The following is a 13,307-nucleotide window of genomic DNA, read 5'->3' as shown; positions in this document are numbered from 1 at the left end:
CCTTTTCTAGCTCTTTTGGGTTCATTTCAGTTAGAGTTCCTTCCTGTTTGATCTTTGCTGATTCATCTTTTGTTCTTTTTTATGCCTAAGCTAACGTCTTACTCTGAGTCTGAGCTACATTGAATCCTTTCTGGAACAAGGTAAGGTATAAATAAACACAGGATTCCTCTAGTCTGAAACAGTAATTGTTCATAATTCTAAGGCAGAAGGAAGAAGGGTTACCAAGGGACCTAACTATCAAAGCTAGTTCTGAAAATCAATAATGTGATGCATTAGGGTACAAGAAGTATATATTAAATTATAATGAAGTCTCTTAAATTTCTTTTTTAAAGCAGTTTTTATAAAAGGATATAATTATAATTAAATTTTAGTCATTTTACATTCTTATTCTTTTTTAAATTAGATCACATTAGTCTCTTTGATACAGATTTTTGCTGGGGGCACTAGTTAATCAGAACTCAACCTAGTGCACTGTATAAGAATCAAAGCTACTCTTATCCCCTCACTTAGAACTCAGTGAATTCTTTAAAAAAAAAAAGTTTATCTATATACTATCGTTTTGTAAGAACTCAAAGTGTTCATGAAGATTTTTCAAAAATCCAATTGCCCTGGCGGGTGTGGCTCAGTTGGTTGGGTGTCATTCCGTGCACCAGGAGGTTGCAGGTTCAATTCCTGATCAAGGGCATATTCCTGGGTTTTGGCTTGATCCCCGGTAGGGGGCGTGCAGGAGGCAGCCGATTGATGTTAGGCTCTCACATCGATGTTTCTGTCTCCCTCTCCCTTCCTCTTTCTCTAAAAATCAATAAACTATTCTTTGAAAAATCCAATGAATGTTTATGGCTAAAAGTTACTGGGTTGCTGTATTCTTTCAAAGTAAATTTACAATTAACATTAAATGCTGAGGATAGGTTTTTGAAGCTTCCTCCTTCCTATTTATTTTGTTCTAAGATGCTATCCAACCTCTCCCTTCGGCTCTACAAATGGTCCCCAAGCAATCTCAGTCACTCTGAGTTCCACTTCTGCTTGCACACTGACAATCTGTTTCTTTCTGTAGCCTGTGCATCTCTCCTGAGCGCCGGGCTAGTATATCCAACTGTTTACTAGAAATTTCCACATAGATCCGTGGTCGGCAAACTGCGGCTCGTGAGCCACATGCGGCTCTTTGGCCCCTTGAGTGTGGCTCTTCTACAAAATACCACGGCCTGGGCGAGTCTATTTTGAAGAAGTGGCATTAGAAGAAGTTTGAGTTTTAAAAATTTGGCTCTCAAAAGAAATTTCAATCATTGTACTGTTGATATTTGGCTCTGTTGACTAATGAGTTTGCCAACCACTGACCTAGATGATCTAAAAGCACCACAAACATCTAAAACGGAATTTATTTTTATTATATCTAAACCTCCTAAATCTTCCTAAATGTCCTATTTCAGCAAATATCCGTGCCTTTTACCAGTTCACCAAGCTAGAAATGTTAACCCTGACTCCCACATAATCTTTCTATCACATGAATATCCCTCATTTTTGTTCTCTCTTCTTCCTACCTCCTACCTCTGCTTTCAAACTCTGGGTAGGTCTATAGTAACTGATTTTTTTTACTGGCCTCCCAGCCTCCAGACCCCTACCCCTCCATCTCTTTTTTTACACACTGTCCTAAGCTCTCTTTCTAAGACATGCCCATGATCAAATTATTTCATATGTCAATTATACCTCAATAAAGCAAAAACATTGTTTTATCTATTTATCATCTATCTATCTATCTATCTATCTATCTATCTATCTATCTATCCATCCATCCTCACCCAAGGATATTTTTTCCATTGATTTTTAGAGAGAGTGGGAGGGAGGGAGAGAAAGAGAGAGAGAGAGAGAGAGAGAGAGTGCGCGCCTTGGGGTTGGGGATTGCCCTTGACTGGGAATCGAACCTGCTACTCTTTGGTGTGAGGGCCAGTGCTCTAACCACTGAGAAACCTGCCAGGGCTAAAAAACATGTGTGTGTGTTTTTAAATGTCTATGGTTCAATACTATGTTCCTGAGGATACTACACATGAGACTTCAAAATTTGGTCCTAGAAGAATTCCCATCACTTCCTGAATAATGAGAAGGGAGTATAGCATACTGGTCAAGAACATAAGCACATAGTGAGACTACCTGGGTCTGAATCCTGGCTCTGAGTTCCTTGGCTAGGGCAAGTTCTTAACATATTTATGTCTCATTTTCTTCCTCTGGAAAATGGGGATGATGGTGACTATACTTACCTAAATCACTGAGTTGTTTCTATTGCTGATTATTAAGCATGAAAAAACATAACTGATATATTCTAAGTCCTCAATAAACATTAGACAAAATTATCATTATCCCTCCACAAGTATTTTTTTTTCCAAAATATTTTTTATTGATTTCAGAGAGGAAGGGAAAGGGAGAGATAGATAGAAACATCAATGATGAAGGAATCATTGATTGGCTGCCTCCTGCACGACCCCACTGGGGACCAAGCCTGCAACCCAGGCATGTGCCCTGACCAGGAATTGAACTGTTGACCTCCTGGTTCATAGGTTGATGCTCAACCACTGAGCCACGCTGCCTGGGCCCCTCCACAAGTATTTGCTAGTCCATGCTCTTCATATCTTTTCCAAATATAAATATATATATTTTTAAAGGTTAGTTTTAGTGTGTTTTTTTTAAATTAATTTTTATTATTTATTTATTTTAAAAATCCTCACCCAAGGATATTTTTCCATTGATTTTAGAGAGAGTGGAAGGGAGAGGGAAAGACAGAGAGAAATATCGATGTGAGAGAAACACCTCGATTGGTTGCCTCCTGCAGCCCCAACCAGGACCCGAGCCAGGGAGAAGCCTGCAACCAAAGTACATACCCTTGATCAGAATCGAACCCGGGACTCGTTGGTCCGAAGGCTGACGCTCTATCCACTGAGCCAAACCAGCTAGGGCCCAAATATATTTTTATTGATTTCAGAGAGGAAGGGAGAGGGAGAGAGAGATAGAAACATCAATGATGAGAGAGAATCATTGATTGACTGCCTCTGATTCTTCCTACTAGGGATCAAGCCCACAACCAGGGCATGTGCCCTGACTGGAAATCAAACTGTGACCTCTTGGTTGACGCTCAACCACTGAGCCATGACGAGTGGGTGTATGTAGGCCATGCTCTTTAATACCTTGCTCTTTGTGCTGAGAAGGCTTCTCTTTCCGCTCTCCTGGCTCAATACCATAGCCTTCAAGATCCAACTCAAATTTACCTCCACTACAGTGTTCTCTCACCTCCCCCAGGCAGTTAGCCTTAATAGATCTTCTCACAGTTGCACTTAGCACTGTTCTGTGCATATTTTTATGTGTCTGACACTCTCTTATAACTTAAGTTAAAGCTATTATGGCTTAGGGTTGTGTCTAATATATGTACACTCCTCATCCTACAGTGCCTGATTTAATAGGCACATAACACGGCTCTGCTGAATGAACAGATCTTTGTCCCTCACTTTATGGGACCTAATGGAGTTTACTTTGTAGCACATGATTTCCTTGAGAGCCTCAGATCATGTCTTCCCATCTTTGTATCCTTGAAACACCTAGAAAGACACTCAGCTCTGGCCATTGTGTCAGTGGCTAGAGCGACAGCCTGTGCACCGAAGGGTCTCAGGTTCAATTCCCAGTCAAGGGCACATGCCTAGGTTGCAGGTTCCATCCTGGGTCCCAATTGAGGCGAGTGCGGGAGGCAACCAATTGATGTACCTCTCTCACATTGATGTTTCACTCTCTTTTCTCTTTCTCTCCCCTTCCCCATCCCTCCCATTCTCTCTTTAGAAATCAGTGGGAAAATATCCTCCCTCCTCACAAGCATTAAAAGAAAGAAAGAAAGAGAGAGAGAGAGAGAGAGAGAGAGAGAGAGAGAGAGAGAGAGAGAGAGAAAGAGAAAGAGAAGAGAGAGAGAAAGAAAGAAAGGCACACAGCAGATCAAAAGCTGCTCAAAAACTATTTGTGCCCTGGCTGGTGTGACTCAGTTGGTTGGAACATCATCCCATACACCAGAAGGTCGAGGGATGGATTCCAGTCAGGAGCACCTACCTAGGTTGCAGGTTCAATCCCTGGTGGGGGAGTGTAGGGGAGGCAACCTATGGATCTCTCTCTCTCACATCAGTCTCTGTCTCTCTCTGTCACTCTGTCTCTCTGTCTCTCTCTTCCCCCTATCCCTTTCTCTGAAAACCAATGAACCTGTCCTCGGGTGAGGATTAAATAAATAGTACTGCACTCTTAAAAACAAACAAATAAACAACAACTTGTTTTAGTCCAGGGCCACAGTGACAAATTCAAATCTTCCCCTTTGGAGTATCCACCATCTGTCTACAAGATTCCTAAAAGGCTGGATAAATAAGGAAATGTGAACCTTCACATCAAACTATTATGAGGCACTTTAGTAAGATCACAAACACTTTATCACTTTAGCTTTTAACATCATATTGATCTTGATTCCCTCCAAGGCCCGGGTCACTTTAAAACAAAGGAAAAGAGCTCTTCTTTCCCCGTGTTCTCGTAAAGTACTGGCATTAATGACATGATTGTAATTTTTATCTTCAGCATGACTAATTTATAGACGTAATAACATGCTCTATCGATGACTCAAAATAATGTTTCTTTCAATTCTGATAGAATTGTCTTTGAGCTGTTGAAGTGGTGAGGAACTAATAGCTGAAAAGCTTTCAGAAAATTTCAGTGAGTATAATATTTCTCATTCCAACTCACAGGCTTAACATCAAATAGAGTGATGATTTTCTAGGAGATGAAAGAACTTCTATCATCATAAAAAACAAACAAACTTTAGGGGTTAGAAAAAAAGTTGATTTAAAATAATATTTTCTTTATGTAAACTTTGATGGGCATATAGGCATAAAACATGGTCAATCTGTTTCATGAAAAAGTAGAATTCTTAAGGGAAAAAAATAACACTGTGCTGGTTAATTTGTTAAATACTAGTTAAATTTTTGTTTTGTTTTTTTAATCCTCACCTGAGGATATTTTTCCATTGATTTTTCCATTGAGTGGAAGAGAGAGGGAAAGTCAGAGAGAAATATCTATGTGAGAGAAACACCTGCAGGAGCTCCAAGGGCCCAGGTGGGGGAGGAGCCTTCAACAGGTACGTGCTCTTGACTGGAATTGAACCTGGGACCCTTCAGTCCGCAGGCCGATGCTCTATCCACTGAGCCAAACCAGCTAGGGCTGTACTAGTTAATTTTTAAAGAAACCATGTTTTTGCATTAAAAATGATGTACCGTATTTTCCGGCGTATAAGACGACTGGGCATATAGAAGATTTTCCTGGGTTAAAACGTCGTCTTATATGCCGGAAAATACGGTAGATAAATGTCTACTGATGTTAAAATACAGTAAGTACAAACGTTGTGATAAAATAAAACGTTAATTTTTATAAAAACAGAAATATATTACATATTTGCCATTTAAATATAAGATCTGAATAAACAGAGACCAAGGGGATTCCCTTGGTTGTATAATTATGGATCTTGCAAATTTCATTTTCTTCTTGCTTATCTGTATTTTCCACAATGAACTTGTATTGTTTATGAGTTATGCTTTTCATTATAAAACTAGAAATGATTCTTTTAAAAATTAAGCTGTTATTAGTTTAAATTTACTTACCAAGAGATCCTCCCCCGCCATTCCTCTGTTGTTAAAAACCACACATCTAAAAGCGGAAAACAATTTTGTTATTTTTATACATGATTCTTGCTCACAATACATTATCAAAATCATCTTACTAGCACTGTTTTAGAGCACAAAAAGGTTTTAAAAAAATCTCTTCCAAAGGCAAGAGCATGCTTGACAATTTCATCTAAGTGCATGAAAATACATTTCCAGTTCTCTAAATTCAATACATGGGTTCAAATCAGAAAACCGTACATGGAAATGACGTTACATTTTCCAACCAAAAGCAGGATTTTTACAACCTCTTCCTATTCATATGCACACATTTCCGATAAATGTTATTAAAACAATTCTAAATACAAGTCAAATTTAATTGTTTTTAGTTCAAATTTTAAAAAGGCCTCTACCTGTTCCATTTGTAACATTAATAAATATTTATTCCTCGCCTCAAAAGAAGCTCTTGTTCTCTCAAGGCTCAGCAAACACCGACGCTGGAAATTTACCTGAGGCAAAAACATTATTACCACAGGTGCAGCTGAAAGGAGCCTGGCACCTGAGGTGGTAGGATGGGCCCCCGCAGCGGGGGTGTGCGGTTGATTTAGGGGAGCAAAGACTACCTGTGTTTTCTATAAGCCTGTTTGCCTCTTCTGGGTCAACGGTCACACGTAAAGGGTGTAGAGCAGTGCTGGCTCACGCCAAGTACCCAACGGCAGCTACTAGTAACAATGGTAGTGGCAGCGCCAGGTTAGCTTTAAATACTCATTCTGCATTTAAAATATTTAACTCTCATTAAGTTTTCAGTCAATCATAACCCCAGGTATGTATTTCGTGCCATCCTGAAACGAATCCTGACTTGTGTCTGCACAGGTTTCTTTGATTTAATCTATACTCATGTCCATTAAAATTCATTTTTTTTTTTTTTTACTGTTTACTTATCCAATCAATCAAGGACGTTTAAGGTTCGAATTCCCTTCCTTCAGGGTGTTGCTGATCGTTGCGTGGGTTCTAAGCACCCATGACCTGACTGCCTTACAGAACATTCAACAACGCTGACTCTCTTCTCAGGGGGGCTAGAGTTTAATGTGGTATTCAGGATATGTTTCTGCAAAGGAATTCTGTCTTGTATCTGAAAGGTCATACAGGAAATTTTACTAGGCCCAATTGAAAAAGGAAATGTTTAAAAATCTCAGCAATCTAACTAGAGAAAAAGCTAGAAATATTACATTTTATTGACTAGTCAAAGAAAGACCTTAAATATACTATAAAAACATGCAGAAACGTTAGCATAATGTCAGTTAGTCCTTACTCTTTTCTTGCTAAATATATGGCAAGACAGACTAGACATAAATAAAGTTTAAGTTAGTCACGTGTATTTACTTGCATAAGCACCTAAGTTACACTGGAATTGGGGCCAAAGTTCATTGTGACCTTGAGCCTTGAAGATCCTACTCATTCAGAAAAGAACCACTGGATAAAAAAAATGGCTTTTGGGGCAAGACATCGCCGTGTGACTGCCACTGAGAGAAGAGAACAGACCTTATGAGGGGAAAGAAAAAGGTGATCTGCAAACTCATGAAAAAGCAGTCTATACACCTGGGATTTTCTTCCAAACTGCAGACTGGGATATTTTCACTTTTTTTTTCAGGCAACTTTTAAAAGTGGATCACAGCTCTGGTATCTCTTGCTAGAGGAGAAATTGTACTGACCTCTCCATAGGCCTTAGTTCCTGACAATGTTCATTCAGTAGCAGTGATCACTGTATATACCTCTAGTCTCGGAAATGGGGCAGAGAGATAAAGAATGAAAGAGCAAAGCAGCTACAGGGAAAGGCAGAGAGGGGGGGCTGCCATTCTGTTCCTTTCTCCCACTCCAGCTTCTTCATTCATTTAACCCCGTTTCTGCCCTGTCAGTCATCAGGGAACACTTTACATATAAAGCTAAAAAGAGGTAGTTGTGAAATGACAAGAAAAAAAAACCTGTGATGTTCTAAATTAAAAAGAGACACAAAAGGGTTCATCAGGTAACAACAGCAGAGTAAAAACCAACAAAAGACTACTTACACTCTTCAATGTATGCTGGAATTATTATTTTTTCTTCTTTTCTTTTTTCTTCTGTATGTTGGAATTATTAAACTAACTTCCAGGCGGCTATTTCTGAGACTGTCTAAAAGATAGAACAGCCAGGGGCAGTGGGAGCCCAGGAGTCTGCTTCCTGCTTTACTGCTGGCCCTCCCAGAACTAGTCTCCCATCCCTCTGTCTATAGCTAATGTAAATTATTTTAGAACAGCTCACATCTTTCTCCCCCCTACCTGATGTATAAAAAAGCCATGAAGGACATGTTTGTCTTTTCTCGTTAGTGATGCTGCAGGTGGTTTAGACTCCATGCTCCAAGACCCATCTTCTTCTTTTGCTAGCCGTGGCCCAATAAACACTTTCTTTAAAACACACACACACACACACACACACACACACACACTCAGTCTCTTTAAAGTTAAAAATTTTTGTTTAACAGAAACAACTACTATTGCTAAGGCATTCAGTAAGCCTCTGTTAACTTTGTAACAGCTCTCCAAATAATTTCTATAATTTCTCCCAAACAACTTTAAAGAGTATGTACATGAGAAAAATCGTTCTGCAAAACTTATTTTTCCTGCATATTTTAACTATTTAAATTTTCCTCTCAAAGCATGGCAAATATAAATAAAGGGAAGACATACCAAATAAAGGATAAACCTGGTATTGAGAATTTTCTGTGACAATGGAACACATCAACCAGGGAAGCAGGTGAGTCTCCTTTAATGAAGGTTAAATAAGAAGCAGAGACATACCTACAGCACAGGATTTCTCAACCTTTAGCACTATGGACATTATGGACCCAGTAATTCTTTACATTGGGGGATGTTATAGCCCCCTTGTTTGAGAACCACTATTATAGTGAGATGGACCAGATAGCCTTGAATCTGCTCAAGCCCAGTGATCTACCAGAATAAAGTGATTTTATCAGATGACCTTAAATATTTTCCAGTTCTAAGATTCCACAAGTCTTTGATTCTCAGGATACAAATAATATAATACAATATACAGTTCATGTATCATAGAAATGTACACTTCAAACCTATATGGTCTTATTAACCAATGTCACCCCAATAAATTTAATAAAAAATAAAACTAAAAGAAAAAGAAATAAAAATCATCAAAGGAAGGAATGAGATGAACTTTAGAAAGCACTACACTGAGGCCACGCGCCCCTGGGTCTGGGTGAGGCCACGTGCACCTGAGTCCGGGTGAAGCCGTGCCCCTGGGTCCGGCCGAGACCAAACCAGAGGGAGTCGGACCTCCGTTACCACCATTTGTCCACCATCCAGAGCTGAGGGGTCAGTGCTGACATGTACACATAAGGAACTGGTGGACATTGAAATTGGGTCTCTAAAGAACTATTGGTCCAGAAAGAAACTCACTACAGACTGATTCATCTGCCTGTCAGCATAACTATTATTGCTCGTCTCACATTCGGTTCTTATGAGTATATCTCTGGTGACACATGATCTCGCTTATCTAGGGGAAATGATGAACGGCATAGACTGATGAACAGGAACAGAACCAGAAACAAGGAGGCATCGATCGGACTATTGGGCCTGGGAGGGAGGATAGGGGAGTTTGGGGGGAGGGGAGAGGGGGGAGAGATCAACCAAGGGACTTGTGTGCATGCATATGAGCCTATCCAACGGTTGAGTTCAACGGGGGGTTGGGGCATCCGTGGGGAGGGGTGTGGGATGGGAATGGGGGGATGAGGACAAATATGTGACACCTTAATCAATAAAGAAATTTAAAAAAAAAAAAAGAAAGCACTACACTGATTTCAGGTAATAATAATAGCAATAGATATTTGTTAGTGCTTACTATGTGCCAGATCATGTTCTAAGCACTTTACATGAATATGAATATTGGAATGACACATTCATTCAAAATTTATTAAACAGAATATTTATTGAACTAATTTTTAAAAACTGTTTTGAGAAACAGAACGAGAGGAAGGAAGAGAGACCCGCAACCTTGGCATATCAGGATGATGCTCTAACCAACTAAGCTACTTGTCCAGGGCTTTGCTGAACTAATTTCAAGATGGAATTAGAGCTTACAGGAGAAAAATGAAATAAAAATATAAGGTTCCTGGCCTCAAGGAGAATAGGATCTAGTTAGGTTGAAAAGAAATGCACCATATTTTCAGTTGAATAACTACAACAGAAGTGATAACACAAGGCTCTCTAAAAGAGCTTTGTCTTTGAAAATTTGTTAATTGAGGTGTCATTTTATAGTGGAATATCTAACAATTAGATAGATAATGTTAAGTCCCTAGAGAATGTTACTATTTCTGTTTTCCAGAAATACCTTCATTCAATGCTTTCTAATATGCATTATTTCATCTAGCCAGTCTCATGAATAATCATCTGACTCATTCTCAAATTTTAAAAACCAAATTATTTTAACAACAAGAAAAAGGATAAACATATTTTTAGATAAAAACATTCTAATGTTCATTTAAAATTACTTTGTATCCAAGATACTGCTTTTAGATTAGGGAGTCATCAGAACTCATCCTTCTGTTTCACCACCTAATCTTTCTTAGTTCAGCCTCCCCTCCCCCTCCTCCTTCAGGAAGAGTCTACAGATGACCCACTAGTGCACTTCTACAGCTGCAGGAAAAGCAGCTGAGTGTCACCTACAGCTTAGCATCCACTGGTGCTACTTCCCCTGAATAAAAACTGTGCAGGCCCAAACTCCAAACTGGAAAGCAAAAGAATGATTTGAAGTTGCCAAGTGTGTGATCCACTCTTGCTCTTGTCTCCTAAGGTCATCTTAACTTCCAGCAGTTGAGTAATATTAAAAATTGTGACCCATCAAGAATTATGTAATAAAATGTTCGTTGAAATCTAGGCCAGCCGTTAAGAATTTTGGTACTTACTGTAAAGGACACTCTCAGAACCTGTATTCCCAAAGAGCAGACAGTCTAACTGAAGTGACAAAGAGTATGCAGTGGTAGGGAAGAAATGTATTAGGAAGCACCAGGATTGCCCACAAATGACAGAAAACTCGAAATAGCAGTGACTTAAACAAGATACAAATTTATTTCTCATGTAAAAGTCCAAGAAGGTAGACCAGGGCTTGTATGGTGCCCTATAGTGTCAGGAAACTAAGTTTCCTATATTGCATTGCTCATAAGCTCCAGCTATCACATCTGCATGCCAGCACCCAAGAAAGAGAAAAGTGGAGAATAGAGAATGCAGCACCAACGTCCTTTAAGGAGGCTTTCTAGCAACTGTGCACACTACTTTTACTGATATCACTTTGGCCTGCTGTTTCTTAGCATCAAGGGAGGCTTTAAAGTGAAGTCTTTATTTTGGGCAGCTATCTACCCAACTGAAATTGGAGGATTCTGTTACTGGGGAAGACAGGGAGAATAAATATTAGGAGATAACTGGCAGCGCCTAGCACTGAGTTGTCAGTGTTACAAATGCCAGTATTCTGGAATATCAGAAAAACCAAATGAGACATTTTATGGAGGGAAGGAATAAATCACTAGTGTCAGATACAACTAAGAGTGGAAGGGAGGGAGGAGGGGGAGATAGAGAGAGAAACATCCATGTGAGAGAGACACGTTGATTGGTTGCTCCCTGCACATGCCCCAGACCTGTTCCCTGCACATGCCCTGACCTGGGCCAGGGATCAAACCTACCACCCAGGTATGTGCCCTTGATGGGGAATTGAACCCATGAATGACCCTTCAGTTTGCAGTCCAACGCTCTAATCACTGAACCACCGGGCATGATGGGTCACTCTTTTTAATATTACTTAGGGGTGGAGTAAAATGGTAAAAAAAAAGGTAAAAAAAAAAAGAAAAAAAAAAAAAGATAATTTGGATGTTCTCAGAGTTACTGGTTTTCTCCCTGTTTTTAGTTGTAGTGCTAGAAATTAATTCAGAGATGTTTGGAAAAAAAATTAAGAAAACAGGATATTGCCCTGGACGGGTTGCTCAGTTGGTTGGAGTGTCATCCCATACACCAAAAAGTTGTGGGTTCGATTCGCAGACAGGACACATACCTAGGTTGGGGTTCCATCTCCAGTCAGGGTGTGTATATGAGGCAACTGATTGATGTTTCTCACAGCAATGTTTCTCTCTCCCCCCCCCCCTTTCCTCTCTCTCAAATCAATAAACATATCCTCAGGTGAGGATTAAAAAGAAAACAGGATATTATCCAGGTAAACAAAATTATATTCATCAAGCTGTGTTACTGAATTTTTTAATATATATTTTTTATTGACTTCAGAGAGGAAGGGAGGAGAGACAGAAACATCAATGATGAGAGAATCACTGATTGTCGGCCTCCTGCACGCCCCCTACTGGGGATGCAGCCTGCAACTTGGGCATGTGCCTTGACCAGAATTGAATGGAGACCTGCTGGTTCATAGGTCGATGCTCAACCACTGAGCCACATGTTACTGAATTTTTATTTTTTTTATTATTTTTTTAAAAATATATTTTATTGATTTTTTTACAGAGAGGAAGAGAGAGGGATAGAGAGCTAGAAACATCGATGATAGAGAAACATCGATCAGCTGCCTCTTGCACAACCCCTACTGGGGATATGCCCGCAACCAAGGTACATGCCCTTGACCGGAATCGAACCTGGGACCTTTCAGTCCTCAGGCCGACGCTCTATTCACTGAGCCAAACCGGTTTCAGCGATGTTACTGAATTTTTAAAAAAAGAAACATTGAATGAGTGGATAATATTTCTAACTACTTTATCAATCAAATGAGTGTAACATATTAGAGGGAACAACTTTTTCTCTGGTTTTTCCTCTGGTTTCTATAAGAAGGCTTCTCTGTAAACACTCCTAGTCTTTCTCACTTTACTTGCTACCCAGGAGATGGAGGACTTATCTAATTGATAAAATTTGGAAGAATGACTGGGGCTGTCTGGCTCAGCAAATCCCTTCTCCCTTCAAAGGCACCTTTATCCAGGGAGTACACACTGCACTCTGCCAATGAAGATGGAAAACGTGCAGATAAGCCATGCATTTGCCCATTCAGTTCTATTTACCTTTGACTTCTTCGTAAAGACTTGGCTCACAATTTTTTTTTTAAAATATATTTTATTGATTTTTTACAGAGAGGAAGAGAGAGGGATAGAGAGTTAGAAACATCGATGAGAGAGAAACATCGATCAGCTGCCTCCTGCACACCCCCCACTGGGGATGTGCCCGCAACCAAGGTACATGCCCTTGACCGGAATCGAACCTGGGACCCTTGAGTCCGCAGGCCGATGCTCCATCCACTGAGCCAAACCGGCTTCGGCACACAATTTTTTTTTTTTGCTCACAATTATTTTAAACAAACTTTAGCTGAGTTTCCACCTCACCCATTTTAATTGTGAATTAGTAGACCTTAACAGAAAAGTTTTGTGACTTTGTTAGTTTTCAGGTACAGGAAAACAACATTTGTTTAACAACAACAGTAAACCCTTATGTGTTATTTGTCCATATGCCAGGAGCCAGGTTCTCTCTAATGTCTAAATCATATCTCACCAGTAAAGCAGCAACAGTTCCCTGGTGACCTGACTGAAATCATGACTCTCCC

At 39.7% G+C, this 13,307-nt stretch overlaps 1 protein-coding gene across 1 annotated transcript in view; it reads right to left on the bottom strand.

Moving 5' to 3' along the window:
- Positions 1-13,307, bottom strand: part of ABHD3 (abhydrolase domain containing 3, phospholipase) — a 33,708-nt gene that overhangs the window by 14,516 nt on the left and 5,885 nt on the right. The window contains exon 4 of the mRNA XM_008160239.3: positions 5,664-5,709. Within this exon, the coding sequence (XP_008158461.1) occupies positions 5,664-5,709 (46 nt within the window). The remainder of the gene's footprint in view (positions 1-5,663; positions 5,710-13,307) is intronic.

This window comes from Eptesicus fuscus, chromosome 12, assembly GCF_027574615.1.
Source record: "Eptesicus fuscus isolate TK198812 chromosome 12, DD_ASM_mEF_20220401, whole genome shotgun sequence".
Lineage (NCBI taxonomy): Eukaryota > Metazoa > Chordata > Mammalia > Chiroptera > Vespertilionidae > Eptesicus > Eptesicus fuscus.
Note: the sequence above shows the minus strand (reverse complement) of the source record. Positions and strands in the feature narration are given on the sequence as shown.